This window comes from Artemia franciscana, chromosome 18 (genome assembly GCF_032884065.1).
Source record: "Artemia franciscana chromosome 18, ASM3288406v1, whole genome shotgun sequence".
In the NCBI taxonomy this organism is placed as follows: domain Eukaryota; kingdom Metazoa; phylum Arthropoda; class Branchiopoda; order Anostraca; family Artemiidae; genus Artemia; species Artemia franciscana.
Window position 1 is genome coordinate 3,423,450 of NC_088880.1, and position 22,100 is coordinate 3,445,549.

Genomic DNA, 22,100 nt, shown 5'->3' on the forward strand with positions numbered 1-22,100 from the left:
CCTTGAGCCAGAGCCTATAGTGTGTGAAGTGAAGAGGAGTTGTATAGCCTATGTCAGAGAGGACTATCTGAAGTTATGCAGCCAAGCTTTCGTTTCATCAAACCATGTTTCTGCTTTCGAGTGGAGAGCTCCGTTCTAGCAGGCAAGCAGGCAGGCACCAGTTTCAAATTGAAGATGGACTAAAATCTATAAGTGTTAAATATATGCGACAGTTACCCTGCCCCACAGCCAATATATCTTCTTTGAGTGATAAATAGAAAAATTTAGAGAAGCAAAAAAGCGGCATTTTCCCACGGGTCCGAAAGTGCTGCCGTGATTTCGCCTGAGTTTATCATTCGGTTTTTCGCACTTGGGATTGCGGTAGAGAAATGGTATCAGATGTGCCTCTTAAACTTTAAAAGTTCTCTCATTGCTAAAGAAATTAGAGTTTATCCTTTGCTCCTTTCTAAGTGATGACGTTAGAAAGTTGGCCTACGGCAAAAAAGTCAACTTTTGAACTAAGACAGATAGATTTTTTTTTCGACGGCAATCGATAGCTTTTGATGAGCTGATTAAAGTGTATGTCATCCATTTTTTTGTACAAAAATTCCTTCATGAGATATACCAGTTTGAAAGTTTAAAGGGGTTGACAACTTCAGTAGTAAGGTACACACTGAAACCAAAAATAGGCCGATACCAATTGTGAGACATATAGGGGAGTTGTAAGCAACAGTCGGCTGTTAGCTCATAATCATCCTCGGCAATGAGGGGTTCGCAACCCTTACTAGTTGGTGTACCTATTTTTTGTTTCCGATGTATTTGATGGTAAGACCAATTTGGTTCCAGAGGTAAGACATGTAGGGGACTTGTAAGTAATAATCGGGTGTAAGGCTACAATCATCTTTAGCAATGAGGAGTTTGCAACTTTTGCGAGTTGGTGTACCCAGTATGTATTTTAGCATCCTTACAGATTAACAACTTCAGCGTTTAGTCGCAGCAAGGAAACAAAACCAAAGTGTTGCTCTCGCAACACTTTACTCGGCGAAGCCGAGCAAAGGTTGCCGCAACACCTCACGTTGCCCATGCAACGTAGATCTAATTTCATTTACTATCTGGGAAACAGTTCTAGTGTTTCTAAATTTATATAAGGAAACCCCCTGGACAGGACATCGTATTATTTGCTTGAGGATTGATGCGGAATGAGGAATTTTTAAACTGAACAATAGCTACGATGTAGGTAAGTCGACAAGAAGATAAGAGGCTGTACGTAATGTGCCGTGACTTAATGGCCATTTTACAACGGCTCACAAGTCAACTACGAAACTTAAGGTATGGACTGTCAACATACGTCACTTAAGTTGTCCTTATTTTTTTTTTTATATTGTCCTTATAAATATTTTACATTCATATTTTACAGAAGAACTTTTTCAGGAAGCAAGATTTTTCAATTCTTTTCCTTTTTCTCAGATTCTCAGATTTTTCCTTTTTAGTTTTTCTCCTTTCAGTTTTTCGTTAGTTCCTTTTTTAGTCTTTCATGAATCTTCTGCCGAGTATCTATTGGGCATATAGCTAAAATGTTCACTTAGATTGTATTTAAAAACTGGTTGACCGAAATGTCACCTGGAGTAGCAGGCGAACAAGCGACCTAAGCCTAATAGGCCTGTCTGTATAGAGACTCAGTTCGGAACTTAATTTAAAGGCCCAGACAGTTACAGTAACACAAAATTAAAAATTGTCTTTCTTCAGAAAATTCTTCACTTTTCATTAGCTCAGTTCAATTTTCATAACCTCATACTTCCTCATAACTTGAAGAGTTTCTAAACACCACAAAATCAAATAGTAACACTTCAACAACTTTAAACTTTGTTTCTGTGTTTTTCTTGTTTGTTTGTTTTTTTCCAACAGTTATATCTGGTGGATTAATAGACATAATGGATTGGAAAGCCTTTATCTTGGAAAGACATTCAAAGAAGACAAAGAATAAGTTTTTGAAGTAGACATAGCCGATAAGAGCCGACTTAAGAATAGCATTAATTATGATACAGTCGTTAAAAATGGTTCTAAATAATTTATTATTAGCAATTCGGAAACCTGTGATAACGTAAATTAAAAGCATGTAAAAATAATTTAAAAATTGTCTTTTTAAATTGTAAAAATGGTTCTTCACAGGTTGAAGCTTGAATGGTTCTTCGTAAAATGAAGCCTGAATGGTTCTTCGTAAGTTGAAGCTTGAATGGTTCTTTGTAAAATGAAGCTTGAATGGTTCTTCGTAAAATGAAGCCTGAATGGTTCTTCGTAAGTTGAAGCTTGAATGGTTCTTCGTAAAATGAAGCCTGAATGGTTCTTCGTAAGTTGAAGCTTGAATGGTTCTTCGTAAAATGAAGCCTGAATGGTTCTTCGTAAGTTGAAGCTTGAATGGTTCTTCGTAAAATGAAGCCTGAATGGTTCTTCGTAAGTTGAAGCTTGAATGGTTCTTCGTAAAATGAAGCTTGAATGGTTCTTCGTTAGTTGAAGCTTGAATGGTTCTTCGTAAAATGAAGCTTGAATGGTTCTTCGTAAAATGAAGCCTGAATGGTTCTTCGTAAGTTGAAGCTTGAATGGTTCTTCGTAAAATGAAGCCTGAATGGTTCTTCGTAAGTTGAAGCTTGAATGGTTCTTCGTAAAATGAAGCCTGAATGGTTCTTCGTAAGTTGAAGCTTGAATGGTTCTTCGTAAAATGAAGCTTGAATGGTTCTTCGTAAAACGAAGCCTGAATGGTTCTTCGTAAGTTGAAGCTTGAATGGTTTTTCGTAAAATGAAGCTTGAATGGTTCTTCGTAAAACGAAGCCTGAATGGTTCTTCGTAAGTTGAAGCTTGAATGGTTCTTCGTAAAATAAAGCCTGAATGGTTCTTCGTAAGGTAAGTTGAGGCTTGAATGGTTCAAGCTTCAACTGTTAGTGCTGGTCATTTTGCTGAGTTGTCTCTCAACTGGATGCTGTATCAGGAAGAATGGAAGGGGGGGGGGGGGGGGGGGGGAACGGTTCACACAAAAAAAAAACTTTCGACAAACTTACTGGTCGGATGTATTAATAGTCAAATCCTTACCGACCACTGATCCTGCTCTTGAAAATAATTGAATTTGAAAGAGTTTTCTCTTGGGGGATATTCGGGAAAACCCTCCAATATCCAAAATTTTCTTAAATTCCTAGGCATTTCTTACCCAAAGTTCAAAATAAAGTTGTTTTTTCAATTACCCCCCCCCCCGAAAAATCATAGGTACCTGCCTGTAGTGAAAGCACTGCTGCTATGTTAAAATCCACGTTGAAACTGTGTATAACAGAGGTGTTAGGGGGAGGGGTATGCTACTCTCTAGAGCAACGACGCTAAAGCATCCTAGCTGAGGGACACCCTTATATCTAGCAAAGCAGTATTCGACGAAATAAGAAAACTCTTATTTCACAGGTTTGACTGTTGTAAGCTTATTATCTATTACCATTACTTAACTGGGTTTACCGTTTTTTGACTACTTTTGCATGGGCACGTAATTTATACCATGGACAATTAATTTATACCCAATCTCGCCTTTTATTACTCCTATTCTGGCGTGCAAAAAGCGGAGTAGAATAGTAGCCATACATTTTGGCAGTTTTCATGGCCTAGTGAAATTTGTCGGCAGATTTCGTCAGAAAATGCCAGTGCTTCCAGACTAGTACTACTCAAGAGTTTTGTTTTTACCCTGATTTAAAAAGGACGGTTCCTCATTTTCCATTTTTGATAGCTTCTTATTTCCCTGGGGGGCATGATATCCCGATATTTGTCGGCAGCTTTTGGAATTTTGTCGAGTTCTGCTACTGCCCACTCTGACACTTTTTGCACACCTGCTCCTATTTTTTTTAGTTTTATTGCAATGATGTTTCATCATTTGCTACCAATTTATTCTTTTCTTTTACCAATTCTTTTTTTTTCTTTTAATTTTTTATTTTACGTAAAATGCAAGTGCAACATTTGTGTTAGTGAAAATCACTTATGAGGTAAAACCTTACTCATCATCAAGTTTTAAACTGGTACGGGTAAAAAAAAATCAAAGAAAAATAAAAAGTAACTTATAAAGTAAAAAATAAACTATAAAGTATAAGTACAACAGTATAAAGGAAAAGTATAAAGTATATACTAGCATAAAGTATATACTAGTATATAAGAAAAGTACAAAAAATCATACAAGACAAGATGAAAAAAAAAACAACAAAAAAACGAACGAACTACCTGGTCTGCAAACAAAGGTCTATATCCGTGCCAATTAAGGAATGACGACGGAGCGGGCCGGGACTGTCACCATTATATACGGAACGGTGTTGAAAGCGGAATCGAATGATGCTTTTACTCTTTGTTTTACACTAATAAAAACTAAACTACACTAACTAACAAAACTTTAATCTAACTACGCTTAAAAAAAAACAAAAAAAAACACCAACTCGAGCTAATGTGTTTGGTTTACTACTTTGTAGAATACCAGGAAGATCAGAAAAATAAAGAGTAACTTATAAAGTAAACAATAAACTATGAAGTATAAGTATATATCAGTATAAAGGAAAAGTAAAACGTATATACTAGTATATAATATAAAGTATATAGAAAAAGTAAAAAAAATCATACAAGACAAGATGAATGAATAATAATAATAATAATAATAATAAAAAAATCACGAACGAACTACCTGGTCTGCAAACAAAGGTCTATGGCTATATCTGTGCTAATTAAGGAGTGGCGACGGAGCGGGCCGGGACTGTCACCATTATATACGGAACGGTGTTTCGTAAATCAATCCCATGTGAATATTTTCCCCTTAAAGTGAGTAATTGGAAGCTACAACGATGACAGTGGTCAAGTATGGTTCTGACGCGTGGACTGAAGCGAAAGTCATTATTTTGAAATAAACGCAAGCATTTTTGGACTTCAATATTTTTTAAGTCATTTTGAAAACTTGGGATACTATAGGCCGTGGTTTGCTCTTTACTAGGTTGCAGCTTTTGCTGCAATCGTGATAATAAGAAATACCTGCGAGTACACCAGGCTGTGAGAAAAACGAAGTGGTCGTATCGTCTTTTGGGGTTCCGTAAATATAAACGTCATTGCCAAGCTCTTTGCCATCAGGCATGTTCCCAGGAGGTTGGGATTCAACGGATGGCACCTCCCTTGCTGGATCCACTGGAACAAGATTCTAGAAAAAAAAATAAGATGATTTTATTACTAGAACAATTAAAGAAAGCCAAAGGCATTATAACTTGCCCAAGAGTTATCTAATATCTTCCTATAATAAAATTCTAGATAAAAAGTGTCTGTGTAAGAGCAAGCGAATGAGTGAGTGAGTGAGGGAGAGAGAGAAGGAGAGAAAGAGGGAGAGGGGGAGAGAGAGGAAGAGAGAGAGAGGGGAGAGAGAGAGAGAGAGAGAGAGAGAGAGAGAGAGAGAGAGAGAGAGAGAGAGAGAGAGAGAGAGAGAGAGAGAGAGAGAGAGAGAGAGAGAGAGAGAGAGAGAGAGAGAGAGAGAACTATCTAAATTTCTCACTTAATTTTCAGGGAGTTACTTAAGGTAACTTGATAACTGAGCAGTAAGCATGAATGAGGAATGGGAATTTGTTGATTGAAGATTTGTGGGGGGTCAACGAAGAATTTTGAGCAAAATGTTTCGAGCTTTCATTTTAGCCTAATGCAACAAATGACTGAAAAATCAGATTTTATCGATAAAAACAGACAATTTATAGATTTTTTGATACTTTAGATGATTTTCATTTTTTGTAATTAATGACCCCAAAAATCCTTAAAAATACCAACTTTGGTGGAAATAAATCACATTTATGGAATATATATGCCTTATTAATTGCGTTTTATCTTTAACTTTATTTACACTGTTCAATTTTATTTACAATTTGACTTTATATAATAATAGCTTCTTGATGTATAAAAATTTTAAAAGAACATTGGAGACACCAGGATCAAATAGTCCGCTCTCACTGATATAGACTAACGTTAAAGTACCAGGAGTATCAAAACACAAATTTTTTCTGCCCCCTAGACACAACTTAGGCCTATTCAAACCTGAAACCGACATTTTCTGAGCTTCTTCTTTTTGTTGTTTCAAAATATATGAAGATTTCAGGGGCACAGTCACATTTCTGTCAGTGTTGCCATGATGAGCCGTAAAAATAAATGAAATTTGACAATACTGTTTGACCACAAAAATTCAATTTTTTTTTTTTAATAGACAAATCCATATAATTGTCCATATACAAAAAAAACGTTGATTCCCATAGACAAATGCACCTTCAAAGAACACCTACACATTCTTAATCCTAAGTACTTCGAGTGTGGATTCGGGTCCCAGTGCAACCAATCCTTTTGCTTTGGATGAGGGTCAGCAGCGTGACTCTGCAACCTCATCCACGATGAGTATGAAGAGCTCAAAATGTATGAAGATTTCAGGGGCACAGTCACATTTTTGTCAGTGTTGCCATGATGAACCGTGAAAATAAATAGAATTCGACAATACTGTTTTACCACAAAAATTCAAAAATGAACAATGCATTGATTCCCAAAGACAAATGCACCTTCAAAGAACACATACACATTCTTAATCCTAAGTCCTTCGATTGTGGGTTCGAGTCCCAATGTAACCCCAGCGTGCCTCTGCAACCTCATCCACGATGAGTATGAAGAGCTCAAAATGTATGAAGATTTCAGGGGCAAAGTCACATTTTTGTCAGTGTTGCCATGATGAACCGTGAAAATAAATAGAATTCGTCAATACTGTTTTACCACAAAAATTCAGAAATGAACAATACATTGATTCCCAAAGACAAATGCACCTTCAAAGAACACCTACACATTCTTAATCCTAAGTACTTCGAGTGTGGATTCGGGTCCCAGTGCAACCACCAATCCTTTTGCTTTGGATGAGGGTCAGTAGCGTGACTCTGCAACCTCATCCACGATGAGTATGAAGAGCTCAAAATGTATGAAGATTTCAGGGGCACAGTCACATTTTTGTCAGTGTTGCCATGATGAACCGTGAAAATAAATAGAATTCGTCAATACTGTTTTACCACAAAAATTCAGAAATGAACAATACATTGATTCCCAAAGACAAATGCACCTTCAAAGAACACCTACACATTCTTAATCCTAAGTACTTCGAGTGTGGATTCGGGTCCCAGTGCAACCACCAATCCTTTTGCTTTGGATGAGGGTCAGTAGCGTGACTCTGCAACCTCATCCACGATGAGTATGAAGAGCTCAAAATGTATGAAGATTTCAGGGGCACAGTCACATTTTTGTCAGTGTTGCCATGATGAACCGTGAAAATAAATAGAATTCGTCAATACTGTTTTACCACAAAAATTCAGAAATGAACAATGCATTGATTCCCAAAGACAAATGCACCTTCAAAGAACACATACACATTCTTAATCCTAAGTCCTTCGATTGTGGGTTCGAGTCCCAATGTAACCCCAGCGTGACTCTGCAACCTCATCCACGATGAGTATGAAGAGCTCAAAATGTATGAAGATTTCAGGGGCAAAGTCACATTTTTGTCAGTGTTGCCATGATGAACCGTGAAAATAAATAGAATTCGACAATACTGTTTTACCACAAAAATTCAAAAATGAACAATGCATTGATTCCCAAAGACAAATGCACCTTCAAAGAACACATACACATTCTAAATCCTAAGTCCTTCGAGTGTGGGTTCGAGTCCCGATGTAACCAATCCCTTTGCTTTGGATGGGGGTCAGCAGCGTGACTCTGCAACCTCAGTCACAGTAAGTATGGAGAACTCGCAGTTAAACAATTCACAAGAGACATATGAATTTCAGATACCAGGTGAGTTAGAAAACACCGGTGCTACTGCAAATGCCGGTACAGGTAATTAGACCTTCTTAAGCTGTTTAGTGTCATGTTTTAGCTCATTTTCAGCAGATTTTTCGCCCACATTTTTTTTTTTTATTTGAAACTACACCGAGGTCTTTTTCACTGAAAAACAGATTCCCAATTTTTGACCTGTATGGTTGTGTAAATTTCAACTTAATCATTTCAAATAAGTAGATTTCCTTTTCACTGTCCTCGGTACTTCAACGAAACAGTCTAGCCATTATTTGACGTAAGAATTTTCTTTACAGTTTATATTGGCAAAGTGAATTATTCGCAATTTTTTTCTTTCCAACACATGGACAATTTAGTTTCTAGTGCCGGAAACTTGTCGACTGCCAATATCTGTCATCATCAAATTCTCAAACCCAAAAGACAAATATTAGACTATCAGTTAAAAACAACATATCACTGCCGACAGATCAAGAAAAAAAGGACAAACGGAACGCGAACCGGAAATTGAATACTCGATTTATGGGAAAAGACGAGACTTTTATTTCCTGTTTTTATTTCGACGGTAATTTGAAATAAATGAATAAAAAATGAAGTTGATAAAGGGCAAGTTGAAACTGAAACATCAACTTTGGCGGAAATGAAATACCGTTTATAAAATACGTGCTAACAGTTTTTACTATTATTCTTTTTCCCAGAGACAGTTCATATGGAAGGGGTCATCGTGTAAACTTCAAAAGGGGTTCATTTAATTGAAAATCGAGAGTTCTAGTGCCCTTTTTAAGAGTCAAAAGTGATCAGAGGGCAACTAGCACCCCTCACACCCTCTTTTCCCCAAATACATCCGATAGAAATTTTGAGGTAGCCAGTTTGTTAAAAATAGTTCAAAGATCATATAACAAAACTCCAGGGTCGACACAGCCCCCAAAGGCCCAAAGCAGACGTTGTAAGTTATGCCCTAGGGGCATATATCGTTCTTATGGAAGGGATACTCGTACAAACTTCAGAGGGCCCATTTAACTGGAAATTGAAAGTTGTAGTTCACTTTAAAGAGTCAAAGGAGATCTGAAGGCAACTAGCCACTCCTCCCCCTCCACCCCCTTTTTCCCCAAATGCATCAAACAAAAATTTTGAGAGAGTTATTAAAAAAAATAGTCAAAAGATTAGATAACAAAAACTTATGGAGTCAACAAAACCCCCCAGGGCCCGGGGGTAGGCGTTGTATGTTAAACCCTCTCTCTCTCTGTAAAAGTCTAATATCTGCGTCATTGGCGCTATACCGAAAACGGATTATATCACGGATATTTTCTTTTATACTTGATAATGAAAATGAACATTAAAATCACAGTACAATTTTGAACTGATGAGCTTTCAACAATTAATATCTTTATATATCACATATTCAGTTGAATTCATTAGTTTTTTCTAAGATAGTTCAAGACGAATATAGTTTCACTACAAACAAGAGATTGGATACTGTCCTCTTCCTTAACTGTAAAAACCTAGAGCCTACTGCGGCATTGGAGCTTCACTGAAAACGAATTATATTACAAATATTTTTTTTTCTATTTCTTAGAGCATTGAAAATGAAAATGAAATTTTGAACTAAAAGATCTTTCAATAACTAATATTCAATAATTCAGTAAGACACATCAACTACTCAATTTGATTTTGTTTATACTTTCCAAGACTGTTCAAGACACAGAGAGTTTTCAGTAAAGCGTCGATGACACAGTAGACTTTTACAGTGAGAGAAGGAGGCGATACCCAAATTCTTGTTTGTAGTGATTTTTGTTTGTTTCAAGCTTGATTTGAATATTCAATTAAGTTCCACTCGTTTAAAGATTTATTTATTCATTTATATTAGTATCATTGTATGTTTGTTTGCATTGATTGTTTATTTAATTAAATTGAATTAAATTGATTGTTTATTTAATTGTTATTGAGTTTCATTTATAGTTCAATAGCAAAATATCTTTTTTTTGTTTTAAGCTTGATTTGCACATTCAATTTGAGCATTACTCGCTTTAAGATTTATTAGTTCGTTTATATTATTACTTGTTGTATGTTTTTTTTTCTACGATTGTTCGTTTAATTTTTTGTTCGTTTTGGGTTTTATTTATTCTTTAATAGTAATTTCTGGTCGTTTTGAGTTTGAATTTTAACTGGTATTTATATCAGAAGTCTAAAATGACCTTTACTTTTCTTTGAAAACTTCTTTTTCGGAAAGTTTTTTTTTTTACTTTAATTAATAATCTTTAAAACCAAGGACTAAAGGGGTCTGATGACTCAGGCACTTCTCAATTATTACTCTAAGAGTGAAAATTTGGTCGATGAGTACTCTCCCTTTCCTGAAACCATGCTAGTATTACAATTATTATTATTCATTACTATATTATTATTATTATTACTATTATTATTGTTGTTATTATACTATTATTACTATTATTATATTATAATATTATTACTATTACTCACTTGAAACATTATCTACAGCATCTCTAAGTCTAAAAAGTATCATCATACTAATTAATTTACTTCGTACAGAAACCAAGCTAATGCCTCTATAATTACCACACTCACTTTTATCACCTTTCTTACTGAGGGGTTTAATTAAAGTTCTCCTAAAATCGCTAGGTACTTCCCCTTTTTCAAGAATCATATTCATAATATTATATCTTCATCAGATTCAGTAAATTAATTTAGGCCCACCGCTTCCTAGAAAACCAAAGAATAGTTACCATAAAGACGATCATTATTAGTAACCGTAATTTGGCACCGACGGGCACCGTAATAACCGTAATTTGACGCAAGATAACGGCGCCCCTTTTCTAGGAAACTTAAAGGCAACTTGTTTCTCCTTTTTACTTCGCACGGAAACCAAGCTAATACCTCAATAATTACCACACTTACTATTATAACCTTTTTTATAGAGGGGTTTAATTAAAGTTCTCCTAAAATCGCTAGGTACTCCCCCTTTTTCAAAAATCATATTTATAATCTTCAATCTTCATCATATTCAATAAATTAATTTAGACCCACCGCTTCCTAGAAAACCAAAGAATAGTTACCATAAAGACGACCATTATTAGTGACCGTAATTTGGCTCGACGGGCACCGTAATAACCGTAATTTGACGCCTTTCCCCTTTTCTAGGAAACTTAAATGCAACTTCTGTCTCCTTTTGAATGAAACTAAATGTTTCATTAGGTATGTTACGCTTATATTAACATATTTGAGTTTAAATAAAAATATTCTATTCTAAAAAACTTGTTCGCTTTGCATTGTACATGTTGTAGCTAGTTTCAAGTTGGTTTTCTCTCGTCGTTTCCAAATTTATTTATATTGACTGAATTTTGGTTATTCCCTTATCCAATTTACCTTTGACTCACCAAATCCTCTTTATTTGCCTTTTCTCATTTAAAAATATGACTTGATCTACTTTTGTAATTAGAAATTTTGCACCTTATGTATGGAATATAAATTTAATGAGATAAGAAATTCTAGGCGTCTGGCATCCTTCAAAGCTACGACGAAAACATTTCCTCTTGCAGAAGAGTAGTATCTTACAGCATTTTTTAGGGGTTTCAGACGATTCTACAAAATTCTCATAATTATATTTTCACAACAAACTTTTATTATTGGGACTAAAAAAAAAAAAAAAAAAAAAAAAAAAAAAAAAAAAAAAAAAAAAAAAAAAAAAAAAAAAAAAAAAAAAAAAAAAAACTTTCCTGAATCAGCCATAAATGGCAATTTTTTCTCAATAGCAAATTTTTTACGCGTCTTTTAATTTTTGGTTCCAATGGGCCGTGGTTCGTTCTTTACTATGTCGAGATACTGCTGCAGCCATGGTGTATGAATTGTAAGTTGAATAATGTAAAAGAGTGTAACCAAAATAGGCAGATTGCCAAGACCCGGAGCAAACAAATCCTTTGGTGTTTTGTCAGCATATGATACAAAATGTTTTGTATATGTTAGCTTATCTTTCTAATATCTTCCTGGTTATATTTTTTAATTTCGCTATCAACTCCCCTTTGTTATATTTAATTACAGCTTGTTTTTTGTTATTATTATTTATGTTTTAGTTTTAAGTTATATTTTTCTTACAGGTTTAAAATTATTTATATGTAATTTAGAATTTAAATCTAAGGTTCATCTACTTATTTGACTGTTTTTAACGGCAGGTTTTATGCAACTTTAGCTCTTAACACAAAACGTGATATGGAATTTCTTTTGCTATATAATGGAATAAATATCATTTTTAGACTTCATCGTATACAGGAAAAAGAAAACTAAAATGCCCCCCCTCCCCCTAAAAAAATAGGAAAAACTATTACCTTGTCCATGTCGTCCTCTTCACTGGATTTATGTCGGACTCCAAGATCGGGAAATACTGCAAAGAAAACAAACTTCATAACTAAGACAAAAAGGAGTTAGCAAACAAATACGATTTTAGATGAATATACGGCCTAAATTAAACATTAGAATCAATAATCCCAAAACTTGGAGGACTAAGAATGTTTAGGAAAATAGCTCACTGTAAAAGTGGGCGTTTTAGTCTTTTTTGGGGGGACAGTATTGCAGACTTTTTTTTTTATAAGAAATATGTAAGAGGGGGGGGGGTCTAAAAAACCAAAGAAGTGCAGTTTTGCGTGAATTTTTTGGGGAAGGGGGAGGATGATTCTTCTAAGCATTTTGTAGACATTCCACTAGCACATCCGTGCGTATAGCTATAAAAAGTTATTTTTAAAGGGGTAGTAACGCAGTTTTTCAAGTCAGGGAGGGGGACATCAAAGACCGCTACTTTGTGTCAACGTTTTCTTTCTGGGAGGGAGAGGATGGAGGATTCTTCTACTCCTTTTTGGGTACATATTTCCTCTACCCGCCCCTGTATGTATGCATACGTAGGCGACTCAATGATATTTTAAGGGGATAGTACTGCAGTTTTCTTAAAGAGGGGGGAGGGTGAAAAATACAGATTTTCAGCATAGTTTCATCTGGCGATAAAAAGACTTTCGAAACATTCTTGGGTGGGCATCCCCCCTACCCGCCCCTCTGTGCAAGTGTCAGTGATAAGTCTTCGGGAAGTGAAAACTTTATTTAAGCTTAGGCACTTCCAGATAAGCTAGGACGATGAAATTTGGCAGGCGTATCAGGGACCAGACCAAATTAAATTAGAAATAGTCGTTTCCCCAGTTCGACCCTCTGGGGGGGGGAGTGGGGGGACGGTTAATTCGAAAAAATTAGAAAAAATGATGTATTTTTAACTTACGAACAGGTGATCGGATCTTAATGAAATTTGATATTTGGAAGGATATCGTGTCTCAGAGCTCTTATTTTAAATCTCGACCGGATCCGGTGACATTGGGGAGAGTTGGAGGGGGAAACCTAAAATCTTGGAAAACGCTTAGAAACGCTATGAAACTTGGTGGGAAAAATAAGCACGAGTCCTAGATACGTGATTGACATAACTGGAACGGATCCACTCCCTTTGGGGGAGTTGGGGGGAGGGTTAATTCTGAAAAATTAGAAAAAATGAGGTATTTTCAACTGACGAAGGAGTGATCGGATCTTAATGAAATTTCATATTTAGAAGGACCTCGTAACTCAGATCTCTTATTTTAAGTATCGACCGGATCCAGTGTCATTGGGGGGGGGGGAGTTAGGGGGGACCGAAAATATTGGAAAACGCTTAGAGTGGAGAGATCAGGATGAAAATTGGTGGGAAGAATAAGCACACTGACATAACCGGACAGGATCCACTCTCTTTGGTCGAGTTGGGGAGGGGGGGTAATTCGGAAAAAATAGAAAAAATAAGGTATTTGTAACTTACGAACGGGTGATCAGACCTTAATGAAATTTGATATTTAGAAGGATATTCTGCTTCAGAGCTCTTATTTTAAATCCCGATCAGATCCGGTGACATTGGGGGTTGGAGGGGGAAACCAAAAATCTTGGAAAACGTGAAAATTGAGGTATCGTTACTTTAGAGGGAATTATTTCTGCTAGTTAGGATAGTGAAACTCTGACGAACATACCACTTTTTTTTTTTTTTTCACCATACCCAAACCTTCTGTCACTCGTAGAAATTTGTTAAAAAAGGTTTATTTAAAAATTTCATAGTAAAACTCAACCAACACAATTGCCAAGAACATTAGAATTTCGGCTACGACGCCCATAGTCTAGATTAATGACAAAGAGCCTTCATATTAATTTGAACTCACGATGGGGGATTTCCCTTTCGCTTTTGGTATTTAAATCCTAGAAAATTGAATGGCGGATGTGCCAGCATTCAACTTTTAAGTTAGAGGGGAAAACCCGACCATGAAGAGTTGCAGTGAATAGATTAAAATACATATTATAAGCTACTATTTACATAATCAAGTATACTTCCAGCGCTAATTATAGTTGTCTACATCATCAGCTAGGTATTTAATTGTACTTTTACAATCTTAAAGATACGCTGTTTTTACGATGAAGGAAGGTGTAGTTTTTTTTATTACTAAGAAAAGGTTTCCAGTTGCGGTAGACTTTACTGAGGAAATTAAGATTTACCATACCAAACTTGTAAATAAGTTAGTAAGGTGCTAACAAAGGTTTCAACTGGGCTGGGGTTTTTAAAAATACTCTTTTTTGGCAATTTTATTGAAGTAAATTTAAAAAAACATACCCCTCCTGGATTTCAACAAATAAATTTTAAAGCCCTCCCCCCAGCATTTTTGTGAATCTGGCACCCCTGGCTGCAAAGAAGAAAAAGTTTAGTCAAGATGGAATAAAATAACCAAAAGACACAATTACTCAATCTCACAGATATTTAAACACCCGTAAAAAAAATTACTTAGGGGTCATATACTATTTCAAAACTGCGAGTACTTAAGTTCCAACCCCGTGCACATGAATCATGTGTTTTTTTGTGCATTTTAAGTTATGGTACGATTTGTAAATAAGAGATTCAAAACCAAGGGGGAGAAAGGGGGATATTGGAAAAACGAAACGAGCATGTTTTTAAGCCCCAATTCTTACATAGGGCTGAGAAAAAAAAATAGATTCCCAGAAAATGAAAATGTGATTTTTCGTTTCTCAACGTTACATATAGTTTCGCAAAATAGTTAGGCTAGTCAGACTAGTACCGATTCTAATTCTTATCCCGAGTCCTCCTTGGTGTCTCAATTTCAATTCCAATAATACTTGTAATTTGCTTTCTAACATCTCATAATAAATAGTTCCCATAAATAAGCGGCTAATTAAGTAGCACTGGAGTACACAAATCACTGCATCAAAATTCAATGATTCAATCTTGGAAGAGTTCCAGCAATATATTTATTTGAGTTGAAAAAAGAGATAATGTAACGTCTATTAACGAAAGGCAGAATTGTACAGTGGATCCGTTTCAAAAACCGCGATATCTACCCTTGAAAAGACCCTGATTCTACAAATTTTAATTTTTCGTGTCATAACTAATTATGGAACAATTAGCTACTGAAATTCAATTTCATATCTTCGTGTGGATATTTATATTCATTTCCTCCACTTCAATTCTATCAGTGTTTATATGATCAAATGTCATAATTTTGTGCGTATAACTATTATTTTTTTCCAGATTTCTGTAACAGAACAACAATTTTAGTTGAATTATAGCGTTCACTGACTACCCTCCATGCTAATTCTTTATACGTTTTATCATCACTTAAAGGTATTAGACGCTTCCCATCTGAATTCAAATGAGCTGCCCTTTCCTAATCCTTTATTAATCTGGAAGTTACCGTTCCAGAGACGCCAATTGGGGTGAATGGGGAGTGGGCAGCGGGGATTTTAAACATAAGGCCAGTTCTCTATATTCTTAAAATAACTTTTTGTACCTTCTTTAGAAATGTAAAAAAAATCCTTCTGTTCCTATATTTTTTGCACAATTCAAAGATGAAGGGCCTCAGTCGACCAAAAAAGCTAAGCCCTTGGGTAGAGAAGAACCTTATATTTATTAATAAATAGAATTCAATCGAACGTGCATACATATGCAAAAAGGAAAACAAACAAGAGCTAAGAGCTCATATGGCACTTGTGACGAGGTCGGAAGAGCCAAGAGCCAAAAACTTATACGGTATGAGCTCTGGCAAAATTCTAAGAATCAATAAATTGATTTAAAAGGAAAATCAGAGGCTTAATGCCGGTCAAGATTTAAAATAAGAGTTATGAGCCACGAGGTCTTTCTAAATATCAAAATTCATTAGAATCCGATCACACACTCGTAAGTTAAAAATGCCTCAATTTTTCTGATGTTTCCTCCCCCTTCAGCCCCCGGATGGTCAAATTGGGGAAAACGGCTTTATCAAGTCAATTTGTGCAGCTCCCCGACACGCCTACCAATTTTCATAGTCTTAGCACGTCCAGAAGCACCAAACTCGCCAAAGCACTGAACCCCACCCCCCAGCTCCCCCAAAGAGAGCGGATCCAGTCCGGTTAAGTCAATCACGTATCTACGACATTTTCCAAGATTTCCGGTTTCCCCCTCTCCGCCAATGTCAACAGATCTGATCGGGATTTGAAATAAGAGCTCTGAGACATGAGTTCCTTTTAAATATCAAACTTCATTAAGATCCGGTGACCCGTTATGAAGATAAAAATACCCCTTTTTTAACTTTTCCAAATTAACAACCCCCAGCTCCCCTAAAGAGAGCGGATCCGTTCCAATTATGTCAATCACGTATCTATAACTTGTGCTTATTCTTCCCATCAAGTTTCATCCCGACATCTTCACGCTGTGCGTTTTCCAAGATTTCCGGTTCTAGGATTTCCAGTTTCCCCCTCCAATTCCCTCCAATGTCACCGGATCTGATAGAATTTAAAATTAGAGTTCTAAAGTACAAAATCCTTCTAAAGATCAAATTTCATTAAGATCTGATCACCCGTTCGTAAGTTACAAATACCTCCTTTTTTCTAATTTTTCCAAATTACTCTCCTCACCCACCCCCCCCCCCAACTCCACCAAAAAGAGCGGATCCGGTCCGGTTTTGCCAGTCACGTATCTTGGACTTGTGCTTATTTTCCCACCAAGCTTCATCCTAATCTCTCCGCTTTAAGCGTTTTCCAAGATTTCCTGTCCTCCCCCTCCCAATGACCCTGGATCCGGTTGGAACTTAAGATAAGAGATCTGGATTACGAGGTTCTTCTAAATACGAAATTTCATTAGGATCCAATCACTGCTTCGTAAGTTAAAAATACCTCATTTTTTCTTATTTTTTAGTATTAAACCTCCCCTCCCCCAAAGAGAGAGGATCCGTTCCGGTTATGTAAATCATGTATCTAGGACTTGTGATCATGATTATTTTTCCCACCAAGTTTCATCCGAATCCCACCACTCTAAGCGTTGACCAAGATTTTAGATCCCCCCCCCCCCCAATGTCACCAGATCCAATCAGGATTTAGAATAAGAGCTCTGAGACACGATATCCTTCCAAACATCAAATTTCATTAAGATCGAATCACTAATTCGTATGGCAAAATACCTCTTTTTTCTAATTTTTCAGAATTAACCCCCCTCCCCCAGCTCCCCAAAGAGAGCGGATCCGTTCCGGTTATTTCAATCACGTATCTAGGACTTGGAATTATTTTTCCCACCAAGTTTTATCCCGATCCCTCCACTCTAAGTGTTTTCTAAGATTTTAAGTCCCCCCGACTCCCCACAATGTCACCAGATCCAGTCGGGATTTAAAACAAGAGCTCTGAGACATGACATCCCTTCCAAAAGTCAAATTTCATTAAGATCCAATCACTCCTTCGTAAGATAAAAATATGTCATTTTTTTAATTTTTCAGAATTAAAACCTTCCCCCCACCCCCAACTCCCCCAGAGAGAGTGAATCAATTCCGGTTATGTCAATCACGCATCTAGGACTTGTGTTTATTTTTCCCGCCAAGTTCCATCTCGATCTCTCCCCTCTAAGCGTTTTCCAAGATTTTAGGTTCCCCCCAAACTCCCCCCAATGTCACCGGACGCGGTCAGGACTTAAAATAAGAGCTCTGAGATACGATATCCTTCCAAATGTCAAATTTCATTAAGATCCGATCACCCGTTCGTAAGTTACAAATACCTCATTTTTCCAATTTAACTGTCCCCCCACTCCCTCCCCCAGATGGTCGAATCGGGGAAACGACAATTTCTAATTTAATCTGGTCTGGTTCCTGATACGCCTGCCAAATTTCATAGTCTTAGCTTACCTGGAAGTGCCTAAAGAAGCGCAACAGGGACAGACAGACCGACAGAATTTGCGATTGCTACATGTCACTTGGTTAATACCAAGTGCCATAAAAATTAAAAAAGACACACCACTGAACAACTAATGAGATGATCAGACTCTACAGATAAACAGATAATTAGGCTTAAATTATTTTTATTTTAAGGGGTTCCTGATGCGCCTTACTTTAGTTCCGACTATCTTTTATCTATTTTTCGAGGGGGTGGGGTGTGACACTGAATTTTGAGATGCGATATCTTTTTTACGTTAACAAAGTTCTTGCCACCAGACAATCTTTTCAGGAGTTGTTTTTTTTTTAGCCTGAAAATGTGTTTACGGATCCCAGGGTAGTTCTGTAGCTTGTTAGCTCTCAAGATTGGAATTTCAACTTTATTTAAACACGCAAAACATTTAACAGACAGCTCATTTTAAACACAGAAATAATCTTTAAGACTACCTCCTTCTGCTGGTACAAATCCCTAGTTCCGCAACACTCGGCTCCAAAAATAATCGTATACCCATTATAATATATTAATAATAATACCCATTACATATTTATACATTATAATATAATAAAACCCATTATAAAAATAATCGGGTACCCATTATAGAATGGGTACCCGAAGCAAACACGGGCAGATCTTTCAATAATGACAGTAAACGAAGTAAAATAATAAGCAGAAATAGTTCGTTTCCATATCCTGAAATATATGTCAAGAAAAAAAAGACCTAAAAAGGAGACTAAAACATATGGAAACAACGTGAAAAAGAAAGAAAAACTATGAAATAATTTATCACCCACCTATGGCCATCTATTTTACCAGAACTGTGTTAGTGGCATTTTTCATTACCAGTTATCGAAAATTTATAGAGAGGTATATTTTTATGAAAATTAATTCGCGGTAGAAGTAAAATATTTTCAACTATATTGAGCAAAATAGCTATCTAAAAAATTTTGATTGGATGATTTTGAGGAAAAAAGTTATATGGAAGGGGGCCTAGTTGCCCTCTAATTTTTTGGTCACTTAAAAAGGGCACAAGAACTTTTAATTTTCGTTAAAATGAGCCCTCTTCCGACGTTTTAGATATGATCAACCCTAAAAAAGAAGAAGAAAAACACGCATCCGTGATCTTTCTTCTGGCAAAAATACAAAATTCCACATTTTTGCAGATATGAGCTTGAAACCTCTACAAAATTCTCTAATACACTGAATCTGATGGTGTGATTTTCCTTCAGATTCTATGACTTTTATCCCTTTTTCCAAAAATCATGCAAATTTTCTCAGGCTCGTAACCCTTGATGGGTAAGATAAAACTTAATAAAACTTACATATATGAAATCAGCATAAAAATCAAATTCTTTTGATATTATTATTGGTATCAACATTTCACTTTTTATAGTTTTGATTACTACTGAGCCGGGTCACTCCTTACTTACAATTATGTTTGATTTCCCCTTTCAGTCCTTACGTTACCACGAACTGTTTGTTTCGAACGTTTTTATTATTATTGACCTCCTCTCCCGTTACGTACCGGGTTGGTACTATTTACTATGTATGAACCTTTAGTCTGCCTTTTTTTTTGTCGGGTACAATGGCACCAACTGTAGAAGGGAGAAAGGAGGCCCTTACGCTCTAGATTTAAAAAAAAACGTCTTTTTCTTAGTATTTTTTTTTTGAAAATAGACTTTTGTGGTATCTTCATTTAAAACCTCGCTCGACATTCCTCCAACCTAGTCGTGAATCGGCGCCAATAGGCAAGTAATCAGTCGGCAATTCATCACTTTCTTCTTTTAGTGTTTTCGTGTTTTTTCGTCCTACATTCCTAGCCAGAAGCTTGCGGAGGGCGTATTATGACGTATCTGTCTTTAATCGTTGCGTTTACTACTGAATAAATCTATCTGTCTGTCTATATAAATACCAAAAAAAATCACCTCACACCAAGAAAAGATTTTTTTTTTTTTAGAGTTGTTTGACGACAGTAATGAGCGTTCCTCTAAATGATTCTCTGGTATTTTGTTGACAAAAGGACAACAAATTAATATTTTCGTTTTTAAGTATTTCATTCATTATCACTTCCTTATATGTTTTACTTTCCATTTCTTTTTTTTTGTCGGTCTTTCCACTGATAAGGGTTTCCGGATGCGAAAACAAAACATTTAGACTTCACTAATTTTTTCTGTTTTGCTGATTCAACTAAAGGTTTTACCCTTTGTTATTTATTTCTATACAGTTATTTTATTTCGAACATAGGCCAGTTATACAAACACAATTACTCAAACACATATCTAAATGCACAATTCTTTAAACACATAAATTCAAAAGGTGTTACGTGACACAAACAATGTTTACAACCCGGACCATTACAAGAAAAGAGGCTTAATTGATCGGTCGGGGAAACGACTATTTATAATTTAATCTGGTCATGTCCCTGATATGCCTGCGAACTTTCAGTGATCACTATATTGATCACGTATCTAGTTTCGGATCTTATTCATGTAAAAATTAGGATGGCCCGAGATTCAAACCCGAGACCTCTCGGATCCTAAGCGAGCAACATAAAACTAGACCAGCAAGTCACACTTAGAAACAGCAATATTTTGTTTATCGAAAATAAAATTCTTCTCAACTATCTCGTTCGTTTTCTCCACTCCCCCTCCAGATGGTCGAATCGGCGAAGCAACCCCTTTTAATTTAATCTGGTCTGGTCCCTGAATGCCTGCCAACTTTCATTGTCCTAGCTTATCTGGAAGTGCCCGAAATAGCAAAACCGGGACCGACAGACAGACAGACCGACGGACAGAAATTGCGATCGCTATATGTCACTTGGTAAATACCAAGTGTCATAAAAACTACTTCTAATGCACGCGGTTCAAACAGCTAAAAGTTTAAGTTGAAATAGCATTCTTGAATTTTCATTCAAATAACTTCCCCAGGAAACAAGAGCCTTTTTAAACTCAAAGTCTTCGGTTAGAGTATCCTTAAGACCTATCTTCAAGGGAGGGGGGCGTCCTAAGACAAAATTTAAACAAATACCTAATCGTCAAAATGTTGCCAACATTGCCCCCATAAAGATGCACACACAAGAGGGTTCAGAGGAGAGATAATATTATAATTATTACATACTTCTAAGTATTTTATATGTATATAGCCACTCCCACCCAGTGGTAGCACACTTTTCCATTCCAGCTACTGCAAGGTTGGGCAAAAGGTATGCTACCTATCTCTGCAAAAAAAAGTCGACGCCAGTGCGCCATCTACGGCTTTGGTGGATTTGAATCTTTAGAAAATCATAATTAGAAATTCACAAATTAGAAATTCACAGACATCAAAACCATTAGATAAGTTTTATGATCTACAAAAAAAAATCATACTGTTATGAGTTAGACAATTCTATTGTTCCTTATTAGAAGTGAGCAAATGTCAGATGTAGTTGAATTTGATTTACTTTCCAAAGTGTTGTAAAGGACCTTGTGTGGTCATTAGATGGAACCCAATGTGTGAGTACTAAGTAACTGCTGGATAACCTCAAGAATGTAACCTCGCGGTAACCAGTGAATGTAATCACTAACTCTAGCTCTCGGCTAACTCTAGTGAATGTAATCACTGACAAACAACTTCTGTTAATAAAAAACGACTACAGTACTCAACTGTCACTAATAAAACTTGTCGCATCAAAAAGCTACCTGCCAACATAGCACCGGATGCTATCACTGGTCCTTCCCTAAAATGTTTGCTCCTTCCCCAAAAGTTGACACTTTCTTTTAATCCTATCTTATAACCTGTTCTTGCATCCATTCGAGATACAGGTCAAATGCAGTCGATGCATTTGGTCAATGGATGATGGAGGTCAAATCCAGGAGGTCCAGATCTGGACCTCCTGGATTTGATTTGAATGCAGCCCAAATGAAGAAACTATTAGGATTAAAATTTAAGACAAAACAAAGTCAACTTGTTGCTCAAGACTGATCAAGTAAACTTGAGATAGTGTTTGACTAATTTATCTTCAAAAACAGCACGAAAGAACACAGATGGAATGC

At 36.2% G+C, this 22,100-nt stretch overlaps 1 protein-coding gene across 1 annotated transcript in view; it reads right to left on the reverse strand.

The window, feature by feature from the left end:
- The window catches only part of LOC136038508 (syndecan-like), a 67,191-nt gene that overhangs the window by 5,966 nt on the left and 39,125 nt on the right, over positions 1–22,100 (reverse strand). Inside the window, exons 5-6 of the mRNA XM_065721602.1 lie at positions 12,168–12,223; positions 5,014–5,176 (exon numbers count right to left, since the gene is read on the reverse strand). Of these exons, the coding sequence (XP_065577674.1) occupies positions 5,014–5,176; positions 12,168–12,223 (219 nt within the window). The remainder of the gene's footprint in view (positions 1–5,013; positions 5,177–12,167; positions 12,224–22,100) is intronic.